The sequence below is a fragment of the Canariomyces notabilis genome (assembly GCF_033297395.1).
Source record: "Canariomyces notabilis strain CBS 508.74 unplaced genomic scaffold N656scaffold_13, whole genome shotgun sequence".
NCBI lineage: Eukaryota > Fungi > Ascomycota > Sordariomycetes > Sordariales > Chaetomiaceae > Canariomyces > Canariomyces notabilis.
In genome coordinates, this window is record NW_027041835.1 from 186,658 (window position 1) to 211,766 (window position 25,109).

At 55.4% G+C, this 25,109-nt stretch overlaps 8 protein-coding genes across 8 annotated transcripts; 5 read left to right on the forward strand and 3 right to left on the reverse strand.

Annotated features, from left to right (window-relative positions):
* Window positions 1–1,805: 1,805 nt before the first annotated feature.
* Window positions 1,806–3,249, forward strand: N656DRAFT_798708 (DnaJ-domain-containing protein; the record flags this gene model as incomplete). Its single annotated transcript, XM_064817796.1, has 4 exons — window positions 1,806–1,841; window positions 1,909–1,978; window positions 2,040–2,873; window positions 2,936–3,249. 4 exons carry the CDS (start codon window positions 1,806–1,808, stop codon window positions 3,247–3,249), a joined length of 1,254 nt encoding a protein of 417 aa, XP_064669391.1.
* A 421-nt stretch (window positions 3,250–3,670) lies between these two features.
* Window positions 3,671–6,288, reverse strand: N656DRAFT_124597 (uncharacterized protein). The gene is made up of 5 exons (XM_064808563.1): window positions 6,178–6,288; window positions 5,427–5,929; window positions 4,466–5,362; window positions 3,991–4,371; window positions 3,671–3,932 (listed from the first exon to the last, which is right to left on the reverse strand). The coding sequence occupies exons 2-4, from the start codon at window positions 5,837–5,839 to the stop codon at window positions 4,023–4,025; spliced, it is 1,659 nt and encodes a 552-aa protein (XP_064669392.1). The 5' UTR covers window positions 5,840–5,929; window positions 6,178–6,288; the 3' UTR covers window positions 3,671–3,932; window positions 3,991–4,022.
* Window positions 6,289–6,436: 148 nt separating this feature from the next.
* N656DRAFT_779940 (uncharacterized protein) lies at window positions 6,437–7,725 on the forward strand. The gene is made up of 3 exons (XM_064815276.1): window positions 6,437–6,727; window positions 6,796–7,556; window positions 7,613–7,725. The coding sequence occupies exons 1-3, from the start codon at window positions 6,554–6,556 to the stop codon at window positions 7,617–7,619; spliced, it is 942 nt and encodes a 313-aa protein (XP_064669393.1). The 5' UTR covers window positions 6,437–6,553; the 3' UTR covers window positions 7,620–7,725.
* Window positions 7,726–8,070: 345 nt separating this feature from the next.
* Window positions 8,071–11,392, reverse strand: N656DRAFT_710716 (uncharacterized protein; the record flags this gene model as incomplete). The annotated part of the gene is made up of 3 exons (XM_064811696.1): window positions 8,071–9,947; window positions 10,005–10,842; window positions 10,910–11,392. 3 exons carry the CDS (start codon window positions 11,390–11,392, stop codon window positions 8,071–8,073), a joined length of 3,198 nt encoding a protein of 1,065 aa, XP_064669394.1.
* Window positions 11,393–12,783: 1,391 nt separating this feature from the next.
* N656DRAFT_124728 (uncharacterized protein) lies at window positions 12,784–14,322 on the forward strand. The gene has a single exon (XM_064808564.1). It carries the CDS (start codon window positions 13,084–13,086, stop codon window positions 14,275–14,277), a length of 1,194 nt encoding a protein of 397 aa, XP_064669395.1. The 5' UTR covers window positions 12,784–13,083; the 3' UTR covers window positions 14,278–14,322.
* An 884-nt stretch (window positions 14,323–15,206) lies between these two features.
* Window positions 15,207–19,215, forward strand: N656DRAFT_779947 (glycoside hydrolase family 38 protein). Its single transcript, XM_064815277.1, has 2 exons — window positions 15,207–17,450; window positions 17,506–19,215. Exons 1-2 carry the CDS (start codon window positions 15,561–15,563, stop codon window positions 18,862–18,864), a joined length of 3,249 nt encoding a protein of 1,082 aa, XP_064669396.1. The 5' UTR covers window positions 15,207–15,560; the 3' UTR covers window positions 18,865–19,215.
* N656DRAFT_754425 (Nop14-like protein) lies at window positions 18,956–22,181 on the reverse strand. Its single transcript, XM_064813078.1, has 3 exons — window positions 21,783–22,181; window positions 21,283–21,726; window positions 18,956–21,232 (listed from the first exon to the last, which is right to left on the reverse strand). Exons 1-3 carry the CDS (start codon window positions 22,080–22,082, stop codon window positions 19,202–19,204), a joined length of 2,775 nt encoding a protein of 924 aa, XP_064669397.1. The 5' UTR covers window positions 22,083–22,181; the 3' UTR covers window positions 18,956–19,201.
* A 216-nt stretch (window positions 22,182–22,397) lies between these two features.
* On the forward strand, window positions 22,398–23,464 carry N656DRAFT_710757 (uncharacterized protein; the record flags this gene model as incomplete). Its single annotated transcript, XM_064811700.1, has 2 exons — window positions 22,398–22,767; window positions 22,824–23,464. The coding sequence occupies 2 exons, from the start codon at window positions 22,398–22,400 to the stop codon at window positions 23,462–23,464; spliced, it is 1,011 nt and encodes a 336-aa protein (XP_064669398.1).
* Window positions 23,465–25,109: the final 1,645 nt, after the last annotated feature.

Sequence of the window (25,109 nt, forward strand, 5' to 3'; positions counted from 1 at the left end):
TTTGAAAAGTGTGACAGGACAGGCATGCAAGCAGGCAAAGGCAAAAGCGTGTTAGACTATGTTCGTTCTTGTTTCTACACTTTGTCCCTCTCTCTCGTCGCTTTCGGGAGGAAGACAGGGAGGTGGGGGTGGACTGGATTTTAACACAAGGTGGAACGAGAAAGATGTGCTCTCGCTGCGTGAAGGGGGTTGTTGATGGATAGGACGGAGGCTTAAGTGATAATTATCTCGCCTTGACGGGTTTCTGGATTGGGGATAAGGATAAGGATAAGGAGGTTTGTGGACACGGATGGACTGGACAGGACATGGCTGGTGCATACCCGGGTTGGGCGTGGTTGTAGCGCGTCTAGGATTGTATCTGTGTATCTAGATATGCCTTGGCGGCATAATGGTGGTGCAGGTCAATCAATCGAGCAAGCAAGAAAACAAGCAAGCAATCCATTAACCTAGACGCTTTACACTTATACCTGCAGTACTAAGAAGTGCCTGGGTTTGACGCTGTGATCGGTGAACAACGGCCAGAAGTTCGGGCCGGGCTACCTCCATAGGCCTATTAGCGTTGATTGCCGTTTGCCGAGGAGCTGTATGAATGTAATTGCGTGATATATACATTACACCTGTACGGTGGGACAGTGCAGTATCGAATTACATAGGTCAAGTCACTCGTTGATTTGACGATGAGCTGGCACAGGAATCTGTAAGTCAAGCCAGCCAAAGGTAGCATTGAGTACGTGTAATGGCAGGCCAAAAGCATGCTGGCCCAGTAGCCTCACCAGAAACTACGGTACTGTAGAGAAGGACCTAGCATATTCTTGCTCTCCTTGTGGATGCAAGGCAAAGAAAGGAGGAAATATTAAGGTTCTGGACTGCAGACTTGCAGCTGGCAGCATGACGCGGTCGAGAATTCAGGGTTCCGTTCACGCTATAATTTTAGCATGGAGAAATTGATGAAACGGCTCCGCCGTCCCAACTTGCAGCCACGATGGGCAGGGCCGACTTGCATTTGAATTTCCATGCACTCGATGTGCGACCCTGGGTCAAAGCTCTAGAATGTGGCGTTGTTAAAGTAGTACTCGAGCTAGCGCGGGCTTGCACGGCAACTTCGCGGGGAAGCGGGTCCTTCCAAAGTACCGGGATAAACGCACCAGCCACACTCCAGAGTCTTCGATGGATTTCCATGAGGAGGGGCTGAATGCCTTGTATCAAGGAAAGGCGGCGAGTCGATTCAGATCCGAGAAATTCAGCCTCCCTTCTGAGGATCTGCAGTTCTTTTCTATAAGCAATCCGGCTTTTCTCTGCAACGGCTGTTCAACAGCGTCTTTGGCTGGTCAATTTCCCTCATCCAGGTCTTGTCAAGTCAGACCCTTCTTCAACTTGGAGATCAGAGTGTGAATAGCATCAACCTCTCGGTTGACAGCCAGGTCAAAGCAGCGCATTGATTCCCAATTCTTGTTCACATCGTCTGGTAAGCCGACTGGTACCCTTTCCCACCGTGCGTTGCTTTCTTTTACCCCCCGGTCTTCCCACGGAAGCCTCCAGAGCTTTCGCTGCGCATGCCACACAGCCTTACGCACCACAGTTCCGATTGTTAGACCACAACCCAACCTTTAAAAAGGACCCTGGTCTATTTTGGCTGCTCTTCTCTCGCAGTGTTGCTAACCAGCGAGCGACTACAGAGTGCAAAAGAGTGACACTAAGCCTCGGACCCTAATCGCAGCCCGCCGACCGATCGTCAGGCTCCAGCCAACAGCGGCAGCCTTGAGCGACTCCGTTCACCCTACCCAACCACACATCCATCCGTCAAAATGGCGCGGGAGACAAAATACTACGACATCCTTGGCGTACGGCTCCCAGCGACTAGTCGAGCTGCTGTGGGACAGGATTCCAGAAGCTAACATCCCATCACAGGTTTCGCCGAATGCTACAGAGCAGGAGCTCAAGAAGGCTTACAAGACGAACGCCCTAAAGTACCATCCTGGTATGACTTGATTTGTCTTGGTGATGTCTGTCGAGGTTTGTCCTAACCCATTCGCTTATAGACAAGAACCCCGGCAACGCTGCCGCCGAGCAGAAGTTTAAAGAGATTTCACATGCCTACGAGATCCTGTCTGACCCGCAGAAGCGCCAGCTCTACGACCAGTATGGCGAGGCTGGGCTGGAGGGCGGTGCCGGAGGCGGTGGTGGTGGTATGGCGGCCGAGGAGCTGTTCGCCCAGTTCTTTGGCGGCGGCGGCCTCGGCGGTGGTTTCGGCGGCATGTTCAGCTCCATGAACCACCAGCGCGGCCCGGCCAAGGCCAAGACGATCCACCACGTCCACAACGTTTCGCTCGAAGACATCTACCGCGGCAAGGTTTCCAAGCTCGCCCTGCAGCGATCCATCATCTGCCCCAAGTGCGAGGGCCGTGGCGGCAAGGAGGGTGCCGTCCGGAAGTGCCCCGGTTGCGACGGTCACGGCATGAAGACCATGTTGAGGCATATGGGCCCCATGATCCAGCGCTTCCAGACCGTCTGCCAGGACTGCAACGGCGAGGGTGAAATCATCAAGGATAAGGACCGCTGCAAGCAGTGCCTCGGCAAGAAGACGGTTGTGGATCGTAAGGTGCTCCATGTTCACGTCGACCGCGGAGTCAAGAGCGGCACCAAGGTCGAGTTCCGCGGCGAGGGTGACCAAGCTCCTGGCATCCTCGCTGGTGACGTCGTTTTCCAGATCGAGCAGAAGCCCCACCCCCGCTTCACCCGCCGGGACGATGATCTCATGTATCGCGCCGAGATTGATCTGGTCACAGCCTTGGCTGGCGGCACCATCTATATCGAGCACCTCGACGACCGGTGGCTCAGTGTTGACATTCTGCCCGGTGAAGCGATTGCGCCTGGTAAGTTCATCATTCGGAACCTGGGCGCTTTGTTGCGTGAAGATGCTAACCTTGATTTGCAGGGGCTTTGAAGATGATCCGCGGCCAGGGTATGCCGTCGTACCGCCACCATGACTACGGCAACATGTACATCCAATTCGACGTCAAGTTCCCCGAGAAGAACTGGACCGAGAACCCTGCCGCATTTGAGGCCCTCCGGAAGTTCCTCCCTGCTCCAGAGCTTGTCAACACCCCTCCTGCCGACGCAATGACTGAGCCCGCCGATCTTGAAGACGTTGACGCCAGCTCTTCATCGAGAGGCTTCAACGGTGTCGCCGCGGATGACGACGAGGAGCATGAGCCTCACGCCGAGCGTGTCCAGTGCGCTTCACAGTAAACATTCACGCTGTTGTGGGAGCAAAAGGACTTTCTCGGGAGGTAACAAGGGGTCACGCTGCTCGCGCTTCTGCAGCGGGAGTGTGGTTCGGGCCTCCTTCTTTTTCTTTAATTTCTTCCTTGTGTAAGGACGGCGTGCTCCTCGGTATAATGAGACACGAGGGAGAACGCGAGGGAGGGTACATGGAAATACCCCAGGGAATCGGAGATGGATGCATAGAAATTATTCTCGCTGGGCTTGCATGAAGGGTTCTTTCTCTCGGGCCGCTTTTAGTTTTTCATGTTCATTGGTACGTCACGAAAGTCTGGCAGGCGGCGTTCTCGAGAGGATAGAGGAGGCACCGGCTTTTTCCGCGGCGGAGGCTTGCTCTGCTGCCCGAGGTTTATAGCGACATGATCACAACAAGCATTCCTGGTCCGAGTGGCCTCTTGAGTGAGTCTTTGTGACTTTTTGTGATTCCACGGTCAGGATGCACAGCGGATTGGAGTTATGTTTGGTAGGCAAGCCTCATTTCCAACCAGCTGGTTCAACAGAACGTGTTTTGTCTTGAACTGGGCATTTGGAAGGTTGGTTTTCAGAATCACGCTGTCTTTCTACTATCAGTTGCTACAACAGAAGTACACGAGGTGGTGAAGATCCAGCTGCCTCAACTGGCTTATGCTCTGCTTGATATGATTTCTCCTCTGCATGTCTCCAGCCTCAATTTATTTGCCCAGGGCCAGCGAAAGAGACCAGACTCACTCTCCATCCCAGGCTACTGTAGCGTGATCCCATCAGTCAGAGTCTGTCATCTTGCGCAGACTCTCGGTAGTATACAGGATCTTTTGCAACTCTTCGGTGCTGAGGTTGATGTCAGCTGCTCCGCCGGCCGACTCGTTCGTGGGAACGACGGGGGTGTGCCGCCAACCCGCCTCGCCTTCCGACCCAGCCTGCTGCTGGTCCAGCACCATCAAGGATGACGCGGCACTGCTTCCCTCGCCAGAAGTGACCGAGTCGACGGCAACCAGAAGCCGCCCGGCGCCCAGCAGCTCCACATCGAGTGGGTTACCGGGCAGGCCCACGGTTTCGCGGTGGCGGAGCGTGTTATCGTCCAGGAGGTTGTAGCAGAAAATGGCGGGGACACTGCGCGCGGACATGTTTAGCTCAACTCTCACTCATCCGCCGGACAACCTGGAGTAATAACAACCAAGCAAGCAGAAGCAAAAACCAAACGTACCGTTCACACGCAACAAACACAACCGTCTCGCACCCCGTCCAGCGGCTCGCAAGCAGCTTCGTAACCGCAACTTTGACCTGTTTGCCACCTGCGCCCTGTCCATCACCGTTACCGTTACCATCACCGCCATCGCCATCACCCCCGCTAGGAACAAGCACCATCGCATCCTTGACGTGCCCGGCCAGCCCAGCGCGGCAGAGCAGCCGGCCGGCCGGCCAGTCCCACACAAACAGGTCGTCGTCGCCGCCGCCAGAGATCAGCACCCTCTCCCTCCCGCCAGGCGCGACGCACAGCCGGCTGACAAACTCGTCGTGCCCGAGGCAGAAGCCCTCAATGACGTGGGACTGGGGCATCCCCCGCGACACGCGGATGTGCTCGTCCCGGTCGGCTGTGAGGATGTATTCCTTCGCTGTTGTTGGGGTTCGGGTCTCAGGCTGCTGTTGTGGTTGTTGTTGTCCGTCGTTACTTAAGGATATGCTGCTGCTGGTGGTGGTGGTGGTGGTGGTTAAGGTGGCAACACAGATGGCGGTGAGCATGGATACGTGTCCCAGCAGGAGGGCGTGTTCAAATGACGGTGTTGCGCCTGATGACTGGGATTGCTGTTCGGCGGACTTGCGGCTGAGGGACTTCTTTTGGTTTTCGAGCGCTATCAGGTTGCGTTTGGTGTGCACAGTGAGCTCATTGGCTTGTGGTTTGAGGGCAGCTGCTGGGCCAGGGGAAGGGGTTGGGGTGAGGGAACTGCGGGATCGATTGAAGTTCTGGGGTGGTAGGGGGGATGTTGACGGGCTGTTGGACGGGATTAGAGGTAGCGCATAGACGTCGCCGAATTTGTCGGCCGAGAGGATGGTGCGGTTGTCCGCGGTGAGGGCGAGGGCACAGGGGCGTTTGGGCATTGTTCTAGAAAAGGGGCGTTAGCTTGCGCTACCAATTATGCCTAAGATGTAGACGACGGCAAACTTGCCTCTGGCTGAGTTGCTTAAGGTTGCCTGCTCCGTCATGTTCGAAGACCCAGATGGTTTTGTCAGAGCCCGTAATGGCTACTAGGTGATGGCCGTCTGTTGTGACGTAGAGCCCCTGAATGAAAGGTCTCTCGTTCACAACTTTCTCCTGGGTGGCCTTTGGTCCGTTCACCTGCCCTTTGGAGGTAGACTCTTGGCCATCCTGAACCTTCCTGCGCTTAGCTGGCGGTTCTTCCGGGGCGGGCGATTCCTGAGCTGCCGGGGATGGAGCGCACGACGCCTCCCTTTGCTTCACAGGGTACTCCCATGTTGAAATATGCTCAAAAGTAGAGGTGAAGGAGTGAATATCACTGCCTCGAGCAGCAAAGATGATGCTACCACACACTTCGAGAAGGTGATATGGGATTGCCATCATGGAACGATAAGTGAATATGAGAGCAGATGGGTCTTGATGAGTGAGAGACCAATGAGGGCGTTGAGTGTGCCCAAGTAGATGGAATAGGCTCTACGTTTTCGCAAGCAAGTTTGAGTCAGATGTGTTCAAATGAAAGGGATCAGAACATCAACATACCGTGGCTCTCAGGATTCAGATTTCTAGTTGCCGTGAAGTGTACTTTATATGTAAGGATAAGACAAGGGACATGATGAATCTTGAAAAATCTGTGAAGCCCAAACTATTGAAGTTTTCACTTGGCTTGAGACTCTCCAGGCACAACAGGTTTCTTATGAAGCCATAGAAACCGCAGAACCTACCTAGGAACTGAGCGCCAATTGGGAAACTTGAAGGAATGTCTCTGCAGCAGCATTCTACACTGGAATAATCAAGACATTGAATTGTTGGGCACTTGCCTTTGCATTTCACTGCCCTCGACGAGTCGATGTGCTCCTGCTTGCAAGTCCCAAAGAGAATGTGGAAGTGGGGCAGAATGCAACACCTCATTGGCCAGAATCCCAAGCCCTAGGGAAGCAACTGCCCCCCACAGCTCCAGGTCAATTGTATGAAATTCCCGAAAGCTGCGACTCCGGGAACTTTTTCGCCAAAGCAAACATCGCGATTTCGTCACCTCCTCGTTTCCATACTTCAGAGATCAATCGCCCTGAAAAATCCTGCCTTCATAACTAAGAAGATATGGGGGGCAAGTCTGGAAACAAGGCCGGCTACTTCGACAAGCTGAAGGGCTTGTTGGAGGAGTACCGTTCCATCTTCATTGTGTCGGTCGACAATGTCTCGTCGCAGCAAATGCACGAGATTCGCCAGGCCCTCCGCGGCCAGGGCGTTGTCCTGATGGGCAAAAATACCATGGTATGCCAGAGCGGTTGTTTCTTCGTGAGATTTGACATTTCTTTGTCTTGCTGACTCTGTCTCTCTAGGTCCGCCGCGCGCTGAAGACCTTCATCACCGACACCCCCGAGTACGAGCGCCTGCTGCCCTTCGTCAAGGGCAACGTCGGCTTCGTCTTCACCAACGGTGACCTCAAGGATATCCGTGACAAGATCTTGTCTAACAAGGTCGCCGCCCCCGCCCGTGCCGGTGCCATTGCCCCGGTCGACGTCTGGGTGCCTGCCGGCAACACCGGCATGGAACCCGGCAAGACGTCGTTCTTCCAGGCCCTCGGTGTCCCCACCAAGATCGCTCGTGGTACCATTGAAATCACGACCGATCTCAAGCTCGTCGAGGCCGGCGGCAAGGTCGGCCCCTCCGAGGCGACCCTGCTCAACATGCTCAACATCTCCCCCTTCACCTACGGCATGGGCATTGCGCAGGTCTACGACCAGGGCAACACCTTCCCCGCGAGCGTTCTCGACATTGGCGAGGAGCAGCTGCTGAAGGCCTTCTCGTCGGCCGTCACCACCATCGCCGCCATTTCGCTGGCCCTCAACTTCCCCACTCTGCCGTCCGTCATCCACTCCCTCGTCAACAGCTACAAGAAGGTCCTGGCCGTCGCCGTCGAGACCGACTACAGCTGGCCCGAGATTGAGCAGCTCAAGGACCGCATCGCCAACCCCGATGCGTACGCCGCCGCCGCTCCTGCCGCTACCGAGACTGCCGCGGCTACCGAGACCAAGGCTGAGGAGAAGGAGGAAGAGAAGGAGGAGGAGTCTGACGAGGATGGCGGTTTCGGCGGTCTATTGTCTGTTTCCCTGCCACTGCCCGATTGCTCGAGTACCCTGCTAACATTACCGACAGCGACTAAATGTAACAGCATCATGACGGTGTTTTCGGGCTGGCAATCTTGGTTTGGGTCTGGCAAAGGTTTCATGGGTCTCTATCCACGGCTACATAGATCATTTGCGGCTCAAATAAGCACTCCATGTCTGATGGGACCACTTTGTTTGGGATTCGTGCTTTTCCACTGACGCGCAAACCTGGCCAGCCAGTTGCATTATACCCTCAGGTTAGTACCCCCTTCCTCTCTTAGTTCCCCTATTTATGTGTCGATGATTATGCAAATGAATCAAAGAGCTTTTTAACCCTGAATTCCTTTGATGACAAACCCATCACCACCCTATGAGACACAGCGTTTGCTACTTTTTTTTGCACATTACATCTTTTTTACAAGGGGTATCATGACTGACCCGTAATAGAACCATAAGTGAAAATTACACGGGTTGAGCAAAAGGTTAATCAAATGTCCAACTTGCCTTTCACCCCACAACAACCCCTACCGCCTCTCCCTTCGTTGGCGGCTCCACATCCTCCCGTAGCGGCGTAGACATACCACCGTCGGCAACCCCTGACTCCCGCAGCACCTCTTGGGCAACCCGGATAGCCTGCTCCGGCAGCCCCGCCAGACGGGCCACCTTGAGCGCGTGACTTTGCCTGTTGACGCCCCTGCGCAGCTTGTGAACGTAGACAAACCCGCCCCTTTCGTCCTCGCGCACGTCGGTGCAGTACATGTCGACGGCGCCGTCGGGCCCGCCGTCTTGGACGCGGAAGCCATGCCGGGCAACCAGGTCGGCGATGCCGTGGAAGTGGGTCGCGAACAGCGCCCGGCAGCGGTTGACGCGCAGCAGGTGGTGCAGGCTGGCAAAGGCGACGGCCGTGCCGTCCTCGGGCGTGGTGCCCCGCCCCACCTCGTCCATGATGATGAGGGACCGCGGGGTGGCCTGCCGCAGGATGGCGGCCGTCTCGAGCATCTCCACCATGAAGGTGCTCTGGTCCTGGTACAGGTTGTCGGCGGACCCGACGCGGCTGAAGATGGCGTCGACGATGCCCAGCTCGGCGTACTCGGCCGGCACGTAGCAGCCTATCTGCGCCAGGATGGTGATGAGCGCGTTTTGCCGCAAAAAGGTCGACTTGCCGGCCATGTTGGGACCCGTGATGAGCCAGATGCGGCCGTGTGCCTGCTGCTTTTGCTGTTGTTCTTCTCCGCTTCCATATTGTGCCGAGCCCAGGAGGAGGTCGTTCCGCTGGAAGGTACGTCCTTGCTCGGCCAACCCGGCTTCGACTGTCGGGTGGCGCCCGCCGATGATGATGGTTTGTTGAGAAGTGTTGAGTTTGGGACGGACGAGGCGCTGCTCGATTGCGAGACGGGCAAATGAGGTGGCGATGTCGAGCTCGTCCAGCACAAGGGCGTTGCGCCGGAGCTTGACGAGGTTGTGGACGACGCCTTCGCGCAGAGTCGAGAAGACGCGCTGCTCCTCGGCCCGGATCTTGCAGCGTGCCTTGTCGATTGCTTCGCCGAGTGCGGTCCACTCTGGCAAGTGAAAGGAGCGGGTCGTGCGGCTTGATGAGAGGGTGCGGATCGGTGGTGCCTCGGTCGTGTCGTTCTCGTCGGTCGAGGTGGCCCTCGGGGTGCGCCGCGCGTCTTTGCCCTTGACGTGGCAGATATGACCTAGCCCCGGGGTCCAGCGCAGGGTGAGAGAGGAGGCGTTGAGGCGGGCGCGGAGCGACTCGGTGAGTTGGTCTTTTTCTTGTTCGAGCGTCGCGAGCTCGTGGTGAAGGCGGGAGAGGACCTTGGAGGCGCCGGGCTTCATGATCCAAACTCCGGTATCTTCGCCGTAGTAGTCCCGCAGAGAGGGGTTCTTTTTCCGATCCGATTTTGCGACTGCGCCTTTGGGGAGCAGAGAGCTGTCCGCTGCTGTTCCTTCTGTCTTGACAATTTCTTGGGCTAGCGCAATCATTTCGCCTGCTTCGCTGTCCTCGATTTGGTGCCGCTGTACAAGGCCCTCTTCGTCGATTGCATCGTGGATCGTTCGGGCGAGTTTCAGTGGCTGGCCGAGCGTGATGCGGTCGGCCATGATGGAGAGACAGTCTAGGTGTTGGTCGCCATCCCTTGGCTGACTAGAGGAAGGAGTATTTAGGATGCCGACAATGTCTTCTGTTGCCTTGATCGTGTTTGCTAACTGAAGGAGGTCGTCCGGATCCCCACGATTAAGTGCGAACTTTTGGACGAGGCGCTGTGAGTCATGGCACCTGCGTAGAAGAACTATTATGGCATCCCGAAGGTCCTCATCTTGGATGAAGCGGGAGACTAGATCCTGTCTGAAGTTGATGACTTCTAGCGAGGTTGAAGGGGAGCCTACACTAGGTTAGTCAAACTCCGTCTGTATATCAGCATTGGACATATCGAGCCTACTGAGCCAATCGTTCAACAGTCTCGCACCGCTTTTGGTCACGGTGCGTCGGATGGCATGTAACAAGCTCCCCCTGAAAGCACCGTCCCTAATAGTCTGCTTGATCTCCAGGGAGCGCATGCTGTTCTTGTCGAAATTCATGACGTGCATGTTCTCATACCGCAGGGGCGGCTGCAGCTTCATGTTCATCCCCTGTAAGCGGTCCCTCACGTAGTGAAGCAAGAGACTGCCCGCTTGTACTTCACCATCGGTGAATTTGTCGAGTATCTGAGCTGAGATCTCGGCTTCTAGCATCGGCTCCCAGTCGGATAGCGTCATCAGCTCACCCTGAGACGCATAGCTTACAGCGTACCTTTCCTCGCGGAGGATAGACAACAGAGCGTGGTCCTGGGGAGGCTGGAGTGACTTGTCCAAGACGATCTCCCGAGGAGAAACGCGTGATAGTGCGGAGCCGAGCGACGCTAGATCCGTCGGTTGAGTGTAGAAGCAACCGGTGGACAGGTCCAGCCATGCCAGGCCGACACAGCTTGAAGGACTGTTGGCGGGGTCGAACGTGTGTATGGGCTGTTCGGCTTCTTGGCAGCTCATATCACCTGATGCCATCGGCTCGGGCAGGTAGACGGCCATGACATAGTTGCTTGCGTAGGGGTCCATAAAGTTTTCGTCGATGAGGGTGCCTGGCGTGACGATACGGGTCACTCTGCGATCATGCATCAAACCGCCCGACTTGACCTTCTCTGAGGGACCATTTGGGAACTCCTCGGCAATGGCTACATGACGGTTAAGATCCTGGACCAACGTCTTAAGGAAACGATCCAACTGGAAAAAGGGAAAGCCGGCCTGGCAACAACGACCCATCAGAACAACAGTATCGTGGAAAGCGGCACGGTGCAGGCATAGACAGTACCATTGGGACGGGACCCGCGCTCGTCTTCTTCTGTGCTACCTTGAGGTTCAGGAGCGGGCCGAACTCCTCGGCCTGTTCGAAGTAGAGCTCATAGAAACCACCAACCCTGGTGAGAAGCACGCAGTTGTCGAATTTTTGCATATTGCGGCGGGCCTGCAGCACCACGGTCGGATAAGCTGGCTCTCCCTCCTCGGCATCATCCTCTGGCGGGAGTGGCTGCGAAGACACGACGACTCCCTGGGGCAGCTCATCTAATTTCACGACTGTCCGTGTCTTCTTGCCGCGAACCTGGAGCTGCAGCAGCGGAGAACGGAGGGACTCAGGCGAACAACGTAGGCCGTATGGCCCTGTCAAGGTACCGGTTACATCTCGAGGGCGAGACCGACCGACGGTGGCGTAAATGCATCGCGAAAGCGAACGACTACGGGAGCTGAGGCAGGCTATCCGGAGGCTTGAGACTGATGGCGAGCGCGGGGAGAGCATCAATTATGGCCTGCTTGGATATCCCCCAACATCGGAAATGATGGGGATGATGGCTAAATGACGTTTATGCTTCCGTGAAGGGAATTAGTGTACAAAGTGCATCAAGGGAGCCAACAAACGCAACAACAACGTGATCTCGAAGAGACAGAAGCACTTAAGAAGTCAGCATGAACCGAAATAAAATCCAAGTGAGAGGTACGCCAAGTCTTGGCACTGCAGGGTTGCGCACGTGCAGCTCAACCCATTGAAGCCAAGGTGACCAAGATGAGGACAGGAAACCTACCTAGGTACTTGTATGATACACTACCGTCGACTTCTGTTCGTTTGAGTTTAAAACTCTCCCTAAGTTGAACTCTGAACTCTTATCTGCGGCATTCCTGTGCTTCCAGGTGTAAGATCGGCCTCACAAGGTGAGATACCCACCTCAGGGTTGGATTAATTACCCTTCCGGTTAGTCTGAAATTGGACAAAACGCGAACATCGAGCCACTCCGAGATCAATCAGCCAGTTGTGATTCAACACATCATGCACCGCGGCCAGCTCGGCTGTAAGATACCCTCATCATTCCAAATCATCTCGAGCAAACGGAGAAATTGGATAGCAGCAGAAACGAGCTAGCCTTTGGTGCAAATAAGGACAACAATGTCATACGGAATTGGGAAACATTGTCGACGAAACACGGGAGCCAACAGATCCCGCAAAGATGTTTGACCGCTGACAAACGCGCAACCGAGCCGCCGGGAACGCTCAGGATTTCGCACAACAATAGACATAGGTAATATGCAGTGCATGCGCTAAACTGGGCCAACATGCAGCAGACGAGGAGCAGGTCTTCGCACAAGTTGCCAGAGATGCGAGTAAGGCGGGATGGGCGAAAAACCAATGGCGCAGCACCATGAACCGGGATGATTCGAATATGGCCCGATGCCTCTTCTTGCCCTGCGCACACCATGGAGACCATTTGCCCAGACACCTGCCGGTATCGACCGATTCAGTCCGATTCCGCCACCATTTCCAGCCTTTCCGAGCTCCTCTCAGGCCATATCCATCGGCTCCGCCGCCAACCCCCCGTCTGAAAGGAGCTTATCTCCCCGCTACGTTGGGCTATCTCGGCCTTGCTGTTATCCCCGTCCGGGCCTCGACGCTCGTCGAGCTCGCCAGAAGCCACCCACAAGAACACGTTCTCGGTGGAAACATGCCAATTTAGGTGGCACCTGAGAGGCGTCGCTCACTGCCATTTTAAAGTCCCGAGGCTGATGGCATGCTGATGGCAGATGCTGATAAACCCATTTATTAATCAACCCACCCGTGATGGATGTTGGTCATCTTTTTAGATCGGCCTTTACTTGGTCGGGTACCTACCAGTTAATACTAGGCAGATATCGTATAAAGCGCTTACGCTCCATTTCCGCCCCCAGCCAGGGCGGGCATTTCTTGAGTCCGGTTTCACCTGTCCATCGTCGCAGTATATTATATTGACTGCAGTTGGTGGGCATCCTCGCATAGTAGCCCAACAGCGCAAGCAGCGGCGCAGACCCCCCCTTTTAGCGTAGCCGAGAACTCACGACACAAAGGCCACAAGCCCCCAGGACGAAAGTGAAAGCCGAAACTGTTTCTCTCGAGCAGCGAGTCTCACGATTTTCGCGTTTTTCGAGGTGTTTATCAGGGGTTACCCCCATAGGCACATAGCCATGGCGACGACTATACCGCAACCCCTGAAAGCTCAGATACCCGTCACTCCTCCTCCCGATCTCCAAATGTTTACCAAGGCACCTTCGGGCATACCGCAACAAGCGAGCAGTTTCAAACCCGCAGAAGAATTCACATCAACAGCAGCAGCAGCAGCAGCAGCAGCAACAACAACAACAACAACGCAGCAACCCTGTCCCCCAACCCAATCCCAAAAGCAACCACCCAACCCGACAACAGGTTCCGTCCCGAACCCCTTCCACATCCCCGACCTCCTGAAATTTCCACCCGGCCCAACCGCAGCCGGAACTGCAGCCGCAGCCGCAGCGCTAACCTCGGGCTCGGGCTCGGCCTCCGCGGCAACCGCCGCCGCCGGCGCTGCTGCGGGGTGGGACCCGCGGTACGTGGCCATGGCGTCGCGCATCGCCAGCTACTACCAGCAGCGGTGCCAGGCCGTGGCCAACTTCCAGCAGCAGCGGTGCCAGGCGTGGGCGACGGCGCAGCGCCAAAAGTGCCAGGAGATGATGCAGGCCGCCATGGTCATCGTGGCCTGGTACATCCGGGACCGCATCACGCGCCGCCGAAAGCGCCGCCGGCGGCAATTCAGGCGGGGGCTGGCGCAAAAGGCCGCTTTGGCTCAGGCTGCTCCTCCTGTTTCTTCGTATCGGAATCGCGGTGGTGGAGGTGGAGGTGGTGCTGCGGTGGCCAGGGATGGGGGGAGAATCACAAAGGGCGAGGCGGTCCGTCGCTGGGTCATGAATGTCCCCCTATCGGGCGCCGCGTCGCCTACTACGGCAACCCGGGAATTGCCGGCGGACAAGGACGAGGTGGACTTTGATGTCGATCGCGAGGTGCCTGCCGACAAGGATAGCCAGCTGTTCAACGTGGCGGATAATCTCATCAAGAGCCACCTGGCGAGGATCGACGTGCCGCTTCTGGGGGTGTTGTCGTTTGATGAGAGTGAGAGCGAGAGCGAAAGCGAGGAGGAGGAGGATATGATGGACTACGATGAGGATGGGGAAGATGTGGAGGAGGATGTGGAGGAAGAGGACTACGAGGACGACGAGGGCGGCGAAAGCAAGGACGATGATGAGCGTGAGGTTCATGATTCCGGCGGGGAAAAGGGAGGGCTCACTTCCATTTCCAAGGACGCGCAATTGGGAACTACGAAACACTCGAGGAGTTCGGTCTCATGATGGGTTGGATAGGGGCACTGGATTTACGGCTTTGCTCGGCAATGGAGTCTTTGCTTCTTCGACTCTTCTCCATGATGGTGCGATTCCGTTTAGTGACCTTTTGATACCGCTAAATTTGAGATACCTCCTCTACGCCCCTCGCCCAGCATGTTGATGGAGTAATCGTTCAGATTTGGCATATCTTTGTCCAGAAACTCAACCATTAGGTGGTTGCGTTTTTCCCAGTCAGTGGTCGCTGCCGAGCATCCGCTCGTTCCGTGGTCTAGTGACTGTATTGCAGTTCTGTGAAGTACTGTCCCATACACCATCGAGCAACCAACCCAAGTTCATGTAGGAAGTAAATACAGCGTCGCTTCTACCACGCTCCTGTTCTATTACCCAATGCTGAATGATCAAGTCAAGAGTCCAAAAGTTGCTAGATATAGTCATTCTCTCAGTTCGAGTGACTGGCCGATAATGGTCAACGTCTTGTAGTATATTGAGCAGATGGGTGGTACATGGACGAGGAGTGACACGGGATTTACTGCTTTGTCCTCGTTAGATTGACTCCCGGCCCGGAGTAACCTCTCCCACCGTGATCGCACCTCGGGAACGTTCAGTGCAGAAGGATGCAACAAGGCCCAGATCACAGGTCGCCTTGAATTGATTGCCTCAATCTAAAATGCATGAATATACGTAAAAGAGGTTCGAATGCTGTACAGCCTCTGGAGCCATCATTCAATATCAGCCTGTCGGTGAGAGTCGACGGGGAGGCTTCAGTGTAGATCTCTCGTCGGTGTCGGGTGATCGAGAGATCGAATGATCGTGGGTGTCTTTGGGTGGGGCTCTTGGCCTACCCCGATTGGCTGGATTCGGAGCATTATGCGGGGGAACCGGGTTCCCATCGCAGCTCATCTGGGTACGACACCCCTGTGAGGCGCCCCTGGCAGCTTCCGTCGATCACAAGCGCAGCCGATGCAACAGCCATTCGGCCTAACCATCACTGTTTCTGATCTTCTTTGATTCACTTCGGCATCCCACTGTAAGACATCTTCTGTATGTATATTCGGCATATCTGGCCTTGAGGAGCATTGGTGGACTATTTATTATCAGTTCAACAACCTCCCGCCCCCAGATCTTCTCCCCAGCCCCCTCCTGCTAGACCGGCGGCGACGACTAGACACAAGCTTCTTTCCGTTTCAGACTCCAATTGACACTTCACGCAGTCTTCCTCTCTCCGGTGGGACTGCTCACTTTCCCCATTGCAGTTTTCTGCTATTCCAAGGCTGTGAGATATTGACACCATGGGCGGCGAAACACGCACCCAGAAGGGGCCGAGGAGCGACTACCCGCTCCGGGCACCTAAACCAGTCGGCAAGTCGATATCCAGCATCTACAAAGAACGCATCAGTCAGTTCTATTCACGCGGCCAATGGCAGAATGTAAACCTTCTAGCCATGATGAACGAGGCCGTGGTCTCGGGCGAGCCTCACGTTCGGCTCTCGGTTTGGCATGCGCCGGGCCAAACTAGGCCTAGCTTTGAAGAAGCCACCTCCCACGAGTTCGAGAAGACGTCTGTTGGCATGTGGTTTGGCCCGTCGTGGAGCACCCACTGGTTCAAGGTTATCCTGAAAGTGCCCTCAGACCTCCGTGACAAGAGGCTTCTGGAGTTCCACTGGGATGCCAACAACGAAGGGATGGTGTGGACCCATGATGGCAAGCCGCTTCAAGGCCTCACTGGCGGTGGTGAGCGTGTTGAATGGATCATCCCAGACTCCTTCCGCGACGGAAAGGAGCACACCATCTACATTGAGATGGCATGCAACGGCATGTTTGGCAACGCCCCCGGCGGAGACTCGATCCAGCCACCAGACCCCAACAAATACTTCCGGCTCGACCGAGCTGAAATCGTTGCCGTTAACCCTGACGCTCGCCAACTTCACATAGACATCTGGATCATTGGCGATGCCGCGAGGGAGTTCCCCGAGGATTCTTGGGAGCAACACAAGGCGCTCGAGGTTTGCAACGAGATTATTGAGGCCTTTGAGCTTGGCAACAAGGAATCTCTCAAGACATGCCGGAAGATTGCCGAGGAATACATCGGGCCCAACGTCAACTCGGCCAAGGTCTACGACTCTGGCAAGGAGCCCCTCGTCTTCGGCATCGGTCACTGCCATATCGACAGCTGCTGGTTGTGGCCTTTTGCCGAGACCAAGCGAAAGGTCGCCAGGTCGTGGTCCAGCCAGTGCGATCTGATGGACCGCTACCCCGAGCTCAACTTCGCTTGCTCTTCAGCCCAGCAGTACAAGTGGCTCAAGCAGCTGTATCCTTATGCTTTCGAGCGGGTCAAGGCCAAGGTTGCCGAGGGCCGCTTCCATCCCATTGGCGGCAGCTGGGTAGAACACGACACGAACATGCCTAGCGGGGAGTCCCTAGTCCGTCAGTTCTTGTACGGCCAGCGTTTCTTCGAGAGCAACTTTGGGACTCGCTCCAAGACCTTTTGGCTGCCAGACACGTTCGGATACTCGAGCCAGCTGCCTCAGCTCTGTCGCCTGTCTGGTATGACGCGATTCCTGACACAGAAGCTGAGTTGGAACAACATCAATAAGTTCCCTCATACCACTTTCAACTGGGTTGCCCTCGACGGCAGTCAGGTTGTTTGCCACATGCCTCCATCCGAGACGTACACTTCTGAAGGTCATTTTGGTGACGTCAAACGCAGCATGTCGCAGCACAAGTCTCTGGATCAGGATGCTACATCACTGCTCGTCTTTGGCAAGGGTGACGGGGGCGGCGGTCCTACCTGGCAGCACATCGAAAAGCTCCGTCGATGCCGCGGGATCAGCGACACAGTTGGCCTTTTGCCCCGTGTCCACCTGGGCAACTCGGTTGACGACTTCTTCGACCGGCTTGAGCTTAAAGCCGAGACATTTGTGACGTGGTATGGCGAGCTTTATTTCGAACTGCATCGCGGGACATATACCACGCAGTCCAACAACAAACGCAACAATCGCAGAGCCGAGATTGTACTCCGTGATCTCGAGCTCTTGGCCACCTTTGCTTCCATCAAAGACAGCTCGTACAAGTATCCGAAGCAGGACTTTGACGACATGTGGGAGTCGGTGCTTCTCTGCCAGTTTCATGACTGTCTTCCCGGGAGTTCCATCGAGATGGTCTACCGGGATTCAGATGAGGTAAGCCGCGCTTGCTTGTTTTCAACAGTAATAGGACACTTATGATCGTGTTTAGATATACGCACAAGTCTTCAAAACAGCCGAGCGAATACTTGCCGAGATCTCGAAGACGTTGGGGGTCACCCAAGCCCAGACCGTAACAGTTGCGAACGGCATTGCACTAAACACACTGCCATGGCGCCGCAAGGAAGTAATACAAATCTCTGAGCATGAGGCCGCTGTGGCATGCGGAAAAGGTCCGCTCCTGAAGTTGCGGAGTTTGAAGACTAGTGGAGATGCTCCTCTTGTTTCCCTCAAGCAGCTGGCGTCTGGAGCCTTCGTCCTTGAGAACAGTCAACTCAGGGCCACGGTGGAAGAGGGTTTGATCACATCGCTCTACGATAAGCTGGCGGAGCGTGAGATCATCCCAAAGGGACAGAAAGCAAATCAGTACGTCATCTTCGACGACAAGCCCCTGTACTGGCAGGCCTGGGACGTTGAGGTCTACCACCTCGACACCCGCAAAGTGCTTTCCTCGAGCGAGACCAAGGTGCACGAGGAGAAGGACCACCGCGTCAGCGTCGTCACCCGCACCAAAATCAGCGACGTGAGTCACATCGAGACTGTCATCAGCTTGTCGGCCGCCATCGAGGGCCAGCAGTCGTACGTCGAGGTCTCGAGCAAAGTTGAGTGGCACGAGACCATGAAATTTCTGAAGGTGGAGTTTCCGGTCGACGTGCGCAACACCGAGGCAAGCTACGAGACCGCATTCGGCATCGTCAAGCGCCCCACGCACTACAACACTAACTGGGACATGGCCAAGTTTGAGGTCTGCTGCCATCGCTTTGCGGATCTGTCCGAGCATGGCTACGGCGTGTCCATACTCAACGATTCCAAGTACGGCTTTGCCACGGCCGGCTCTACTATGCGCCTCTCGCTGCTCCGCAGTCCAAAAGCCCCTGATGCCCACGCCGATATGGGCACGCACCACATCCGCTGGGCCATTCTACCCCATCAGGGGAGCCTGTCGCATGTGACTGTCCGCAAGGCGTTTGAGTTCAATAACCCGCTTAGACTGCTCTCCGCTCCTGGCGGGATGGCAGGTTTGGCGCAGGATGCCGCGGACCTGCCGGTTCAATTGACCGAGGACTCGAGCCCTGCGCTGGTACTTGACACTGTCAAGCGGGGAGAGGATGACGAGGATGTCTCGAGGGGCGAGCTGCCCGTCAAGCCAGGATGCAGCGTCATTCTGAGAATCTACGACAGTTTGGGTGGGAGGGCCCGAGGGACCGTTGCCACGACATGGAAAGTAAACAGGGTGACCAAGGTGAATCTGTTGGAAGATGAGCTGGAGGAGGTGGCGTTCAAGGATGGCAAGTTTGCCGTGGACTTGGGCGCGTTCGAGGTTGCTTCGTACAAGTTGCAGTTGGCGTAGTCTATCGGGCGTCTGTCTGGTCAGAGTGTATGGCTGTTGGCTCTTTGCTCCTTCGGGATGTGGCTATAATGGGTTTAAGTATTGTAGGCAGAGACCTGGTATACGATTACGCAGATACTTGCTGGAATACATTGATTCGCCTGCGGTTTCCGCGCGACAATGGATCTCCTGAGTTTCTTCAAATTTTCAGGACGTTCGCAGGGCTGCTGAGTCTCTAGCTCTACAGCCCCAAGATACACATATAAGACACGGAGACACTCCTCCCACCCAGGAACCAACCACCTCTCCCAAATCCGGTGGATATACAGAACATGACACGCAAAAGGAGAAAACGAGATCACCTGCCCCTCGCAGCCCTCTTCTTCCGCAGCATCTTTTCCCGGGCATACTCGTTGGCGGCCCGGCCTTCCTCGCCCTGGATCTCGGCCACGAGACGCTTGTACTTTTTCTCGTAGGCCGCGTCGCGCTCCTTCTTGACGCGCAAATTCTCGCGGGCCACAAAGGCGGCGTCCTTGCGCAGCTCGCGCAGCGCGCCCTTGCGTTCCCGCTTGTGCTCGGCCCGGAGCCGCGCCAGCTCGGCCCGCTCGCGGTCCGGGTCGTAGTGCTTGTCCGGGTCGAACGAGTCCTCAAACTTGGGCACGTACGTGCGGATGGCCAGCGGCCGGTGGTGGTGCAGCTCGAGCGGCCGGCGGGCGAGCCGGGCGAGTGCCAGGAGTTGGGAGATGGTTTTGGCAGTGTCTGCCAGTCGGGAGGTTAATGCCGGCGGCAAGTGGCTCGCGTTTGGTTTCGAGAGGAGGTGTTCCAGCACGAGCAAGGCGGGCTGGAATGTCTCTTGAAAGGAGGCAAGTTTGTGCCAGGTTTCGGCGGCGGATTTAAGGACTGCCGTGATGGTGCTGACGATGGCGACTTTGAGAGAGGTTTCGTCTTCCGGGGCGAGGGTTTGCTTCTGTTGGCAGTCGACGCAGTTGAGTTTGCGAATCGGGAGTTTGGACGCGCCTTTGATCCGGATTCCTGCGGCTGGTTCGTGGACTGGAAAGAAACCCAGTTTCTCTCGAGGCTTTTCGGGTGCCAGAGAGCACAGCGTGTTGAGGCAGAAATTCATCAGTTCTGGTACGTAGCGCTTTGAAAACTGTTGGTACTGTAGGGCGAGGATGGAGAGATAGGTGCCTGTGGCATAGTCCGAAAGAACCTGGGGAATCTTTTGGCCGAGATAGCGAGCAATGGCAAGCATCGCGGGAGTGACCACCTGATGGAAATGGTCAGAGGTAGGAAATGTTGTCCCCACGGCGGTCAGAATAACCAAATCACCAACAGTGATACCCAGCGGGCGATCTTGTTCCATCCCCTGGATATGCCCACGATATGCCTTTGCTACCTCAATCGGGAACGTTTTCGCCAGCGAATGCACGTGCCTGATGAGGCTCTCCAGGGTGGGAAACCAATGCGGCTCGAACTTATCGCCCAGGTATCCGATGTGCTGTACCAGAGCCTGCGAGAATTTGCCGAGCCTCTCCTTGTTTTTGCTATCCAGTTTCGGGTGGTATAGGGCTCTAATACGTTGAACAGCCACCGGAAGTTTGGTTACCTCGATGTTTTCGAACGTCTTGATCGTCTCTTCAAGTGTTTGCGGACAAGGGAAAGTGTAGGGTATCCCGTTCTCATCGTCACCCTTGGAGTTGGCGGCCGGTTGGAAGACAGGGTCTTTCGATTCGGCCTCCGTCAAGATCCCTTTGACAAATTCGTCATCATCAGACCCCGATTCTGACTCGGCATCCTCGCCGTCGCTTCCCTCGCTCTCCATGTCGTCGCTATCAAGCTCCAGATCGGAGCCACTAGCAACTAGGTCGTCGTCAATGAGGAAATCATCTTCATCGTCGAAGCCTAGCTCGGTGGCAGTCGGCCGATATTTGACTCCTTTCCCAAGACCAAATTCGTCATTGTCTTCGGCATTGAAGGGATCGAAGGCTTTCTCCCCAGCGCCACCCTTCTCCTTCCTAGGCTTGTCCTCTCCGTCCTCTTCCTCCTCTTCTTCCTCGTCCTCCTCGTCCACCTCTCCATGCATGCGCTTTAACCGCTTCTCTTCCAGCTCCTTTAGCCGGTTTGACTCCTCTTCCGCCTTCTCCTCCTCTGTCTTTGTTCTTTCGGCTGGCTGCGCTCGCTTATCTGCAGCGAGCTGCTTCACGCGGATGTCGTAGTCCTTGTCAAGGGCGGCTTTGTCCTTGCCAGCGATGACTATGGGGGATTTATCGTCCTTCTCATCTTTAGGCGGCGGTTTTGGCCTCTGGAACAGGAGGGCTTGAAGCTCAGGCAGCGCCTGGTCAAGCTCGGCTCTGAGTTCATTGTCCTCCTCCTTAGCTGCTTGTCGTTCCTAGACGATGTCAGTATGGAATCGATGATGCTTAGGCCGTTGAAGCATACATATTTATAGAGTTTAGATTTTGCGATAACCTCCTCGTAGATTTCCTTTTTGGTCTTTTTCCTTTCTGGTTGCTCGCCCTCGTCATCCTCTGCCTCCTCAGCGAGTTCAGCCAGTCGTTGGCGTTTCAGCCTCCTCCTCTCGGCGCGTGATCCGTCAGACTCGTCGCCGGAAGGCAGGTCCTCCTCGGCAAAATCGTCCTTCACAGCTTCGTCCTCAGAATCAAAAAGGGGCTTGCCCATGTGGGTTAACGCTCCAGCCGGCTCATCGTCTTCCTCCAGGTCGAACATGGAGCTCTTCTTGTGGCTTCGTTGCTGCTCTCGGGTGTATCTCTCGATCATCTTCTCCTCAAGCGACATGTTGGGGTTATCTTCGCCGAATCGCCTGTCAATGATCCCTCCAACTTTGTTACGTCTCTGCATCTCGACAAGAAGAGTTTGCCGACGCTGGGAAAAAATGGTTAGAAAACACGGAATGCCCGCAAGGCCAGACGTAAACATACCCTCTCTTCCCCGACAGCCTTGGCAAGCCCAGGCCGGCCCTTGATGCTCAAGGCGGCCTTGTCGTTGGCTGGCCTGTTGGTGGTGACCTCGAACTTGGGTCCGCGGGCATTCGTCTTAAACTGAAAAGGGTTGAACTGCTCGCGGATGCTTGCCAGAGCCTCGGAGCGCTGAAGCCGTTTATCGGTTTTCGCTTTCTGATCTTGGGCATTCTGGCGCTTCTGCTTCTTGGACTGCTGGGGACCAATTAGTCCCTGCTCGCGCAGCGAGGCCTTGAGCCTCTTGAGCTGAGATCCGGCCATGTCCGGGCAGATCTTCGTCGGATTGGCGCAGGAGGAGCATTGAACAGTGGGCCGTCAACCACACATAGCGCAATGTGGGGGACGGTCTCGATGTCTTCCAGAAATTTTTGGGTGATGGTTGCTGCTATCTTATCTTTTACTGCCCCACCTGCAGTAATTTTGGCGGTGAACTGGGGCAAATTAACGTTATCGCTGAAGCTTCGACGTTGCTGCTAGGTAATGTGGAGCAGCAACAACTTGAACCAGTCCATGACAACCAACCTGCAACCTAACGTGCAATCGATGGCAGCATCGAATGCAGCCCACATCGGCGTCATGGGGTGGTTAAGCACGGTACTGCGGAATGACCGGGTGGTGTTCACCTACCTGACCATCAACGCTGTTGGATGGTTCTTCGGCGTGCGATACCTGCTCAAGAGATGGCGAGACGACGCTGAGATCAAGCCGGTGCAGCCCAAGACACAGTACATCACCCAGGAGACCGAGGATGCGCTCAAACTGACCACTCTTGACACCCTTCTCAACTACTACAACTACGCTATCCGCGAGACAGCCGCCAAGATTGTTTGCGACAGAGCTGCGAACGACAAGGATACGGTGGAGAGATTGCTCTGGGGAATTACGCGCAAGGACTATGAGGAGCGCACGAGAAATTTACGGGCCCTCGCCATCATCACGGACTCTCGTGAGTTAGGATCTACGCTACGAAATCCCCAAGACGGACACTAACAGTATGTGAAGAGAGCCTCGAAAGGCTCCATAGGTGGAAAGCCTACGCTGCCCTCGTCAGGTCGCTGGAGTTGTCACTTGACCCGGAACAGGAGAAGCTCGATTTCGACGACTGGGATGAGTACAACTTGCGTGACATGTCTGAAAAGTTGTGCCTGATGTTCATCAGCCAGTTGATCAATTGCTGCGATGGTGTCGACAAACTTGTCAAAGCTAAGTTTGTCGAGAAATGGTTGGCCAAACAAAATTGGGGCAGCACACTGGAGGAACGACAACGGAACTTTGCGCTGTATGTTCGCTCGAGAAACAACCAGCTCAACGACATTATCGCTGCGCTCCGCGCATCTCGCTCTGGCCGCGAAGCGCTGGAAAAGGCCGGCCTCATGCCACCAGCGTCGCCCGAAGACAGCGGCGCCGAGGACGGGCCCCCCCTGGTCGAACGATTCAGTGTTGTGCTCCCAACGAATGTCGACGTAAACAACCTGGGAGACTACGACCCTGCCAGACTCCTGTTCCGCTCCTTAGAAAACATGCAGAACGCCGAGGACCGCCAAATGAGGCAGCGACACCGTGAGGCCATGGTTTTGAATGACGGAACGCGGCCACTAAACAGCAGCGACATCATCCAGAGGAATCTAGGTTCTCCTCGGTGAGCGCAATCTGCGCTGTTTGGCCCACCACGGGCCAATATGAAGCATAAATGCTAGAGCTTCCCTGCGCATCTAAACATCGCCCGAGCTACAGCAAGAGCACAAGAATTTCAATGACGCTTTTCGCTCTTGTGTCATGTATGTACAGATGCGATCAGCGATCTCATGAACGCCAGGGACGGACCACCATTCATCGCGGCTATTCGCTTTTAATGACAGGCGGGCCGAGGCTGAAACGAGGATGATCCTGGCATATCGGGACGGTTCCTTGCGGCGGGTGGAACGGGACCAGCCGAGCCCTGGAAGAAACCTACCATTTGCAGCATTTGCCAACAGGCGAGATGCATGGGCATTGAGCTTCCCAGGCGAACTCATCGCATCAGGCGTCAGCGATATTGCAACTTCGATGGAAGTTGTGAGGCAAGCCTTCTATGGCCTTGTCGACGAACGTTCGGTTATCATCGGATCTGTTCTGTAATTCTGACACCTCGAGCAATGCAGGACGCAGAGGATGCGGCAGACGGCTCGATAGCTGGTGATCGGGGAAATATTACCCAGGATATCCCAATCGGCAAAGTGTTTCGTCGAGCCGCCTTTGGCATATCTCTGGTGGAATTGACGGCAGTTGAGCAGGATCGAAACAATGTGTTCCGGGTTTGGACGGAATACCTATACGGCCTCAGCGACACACTCGGATTGACTGGTCTTCGGAGATACAGTGGATGGGGGATGTTTGCGTGATGCCTGCAAGCTTTGGCTCCGTGTCCCGCATACGGCTGCAGATCTGTGCCGCGGCTGAATCGCAATCAATTGGAAAGATGTGAGAGGTCGAAAGTGGTCACTGGCTTCAACCTTGTGCTGGAGGAGCTGGTCACTCCACCGTCGCTGAGATACCTCACATTCTGAAACCGAAGGAATGGGATGAAATTATGTTTGTGCAGGCTGCTGTGGGGTTATCGTTAGCGTCAGATAGACAGATCAGAAGCTTTGGTGGAGATCCAGGGCCTGGAGATTAACGTTTATGCATGAGGCACCCGAGGCACCGCAACCAGAGTTCTGGACACGAGCTGGAGATCTTCAACAGGGTCTTTATTAATGAGTTCACGAAACCTCAAGGTTGCATTCCTCACAAGAAGTATTTACAATCGTCGACCACGTGTACTCTGTGTATAAGACAGCTAACCGCTCGCCTCGACCACTTGTTCTATTTGTTTTCTTTCCCTGTCTGGACATGTCAGGGATTGGAATGCAGAACACCCAGCAACCCCAGTGAGCAGCGGCATGAGATTGGAAGAAACAGGCCGTGATACCCACTCTCTTGCAGAGCGGTCAAGCAGCCGCGCTTGTTGACAACGGCGGCGCAAGTGGCAGAAGATGCAGGCACATACTCTGTATAAATGAATAAGACCCTGCGAAAGACGACTCTTTGCCCATTTTTACGGCCCCTTTCCCAGGTTTGATATCATTTCGCCTGGTTGGGCTTCCTTGGTTGTTTCCGAGCTGGGCATCACCCTATCCCACGAGCAACTCATTTCTTTAGGTTTCCCAAGGTTACTTCCTTCATTTCCCGAACTATCTTTACTCCCGTATTTTGACCACACCTGGCAGTGCAAAGACAGTTTCGCAGCAACACACTGGTACACTGTAG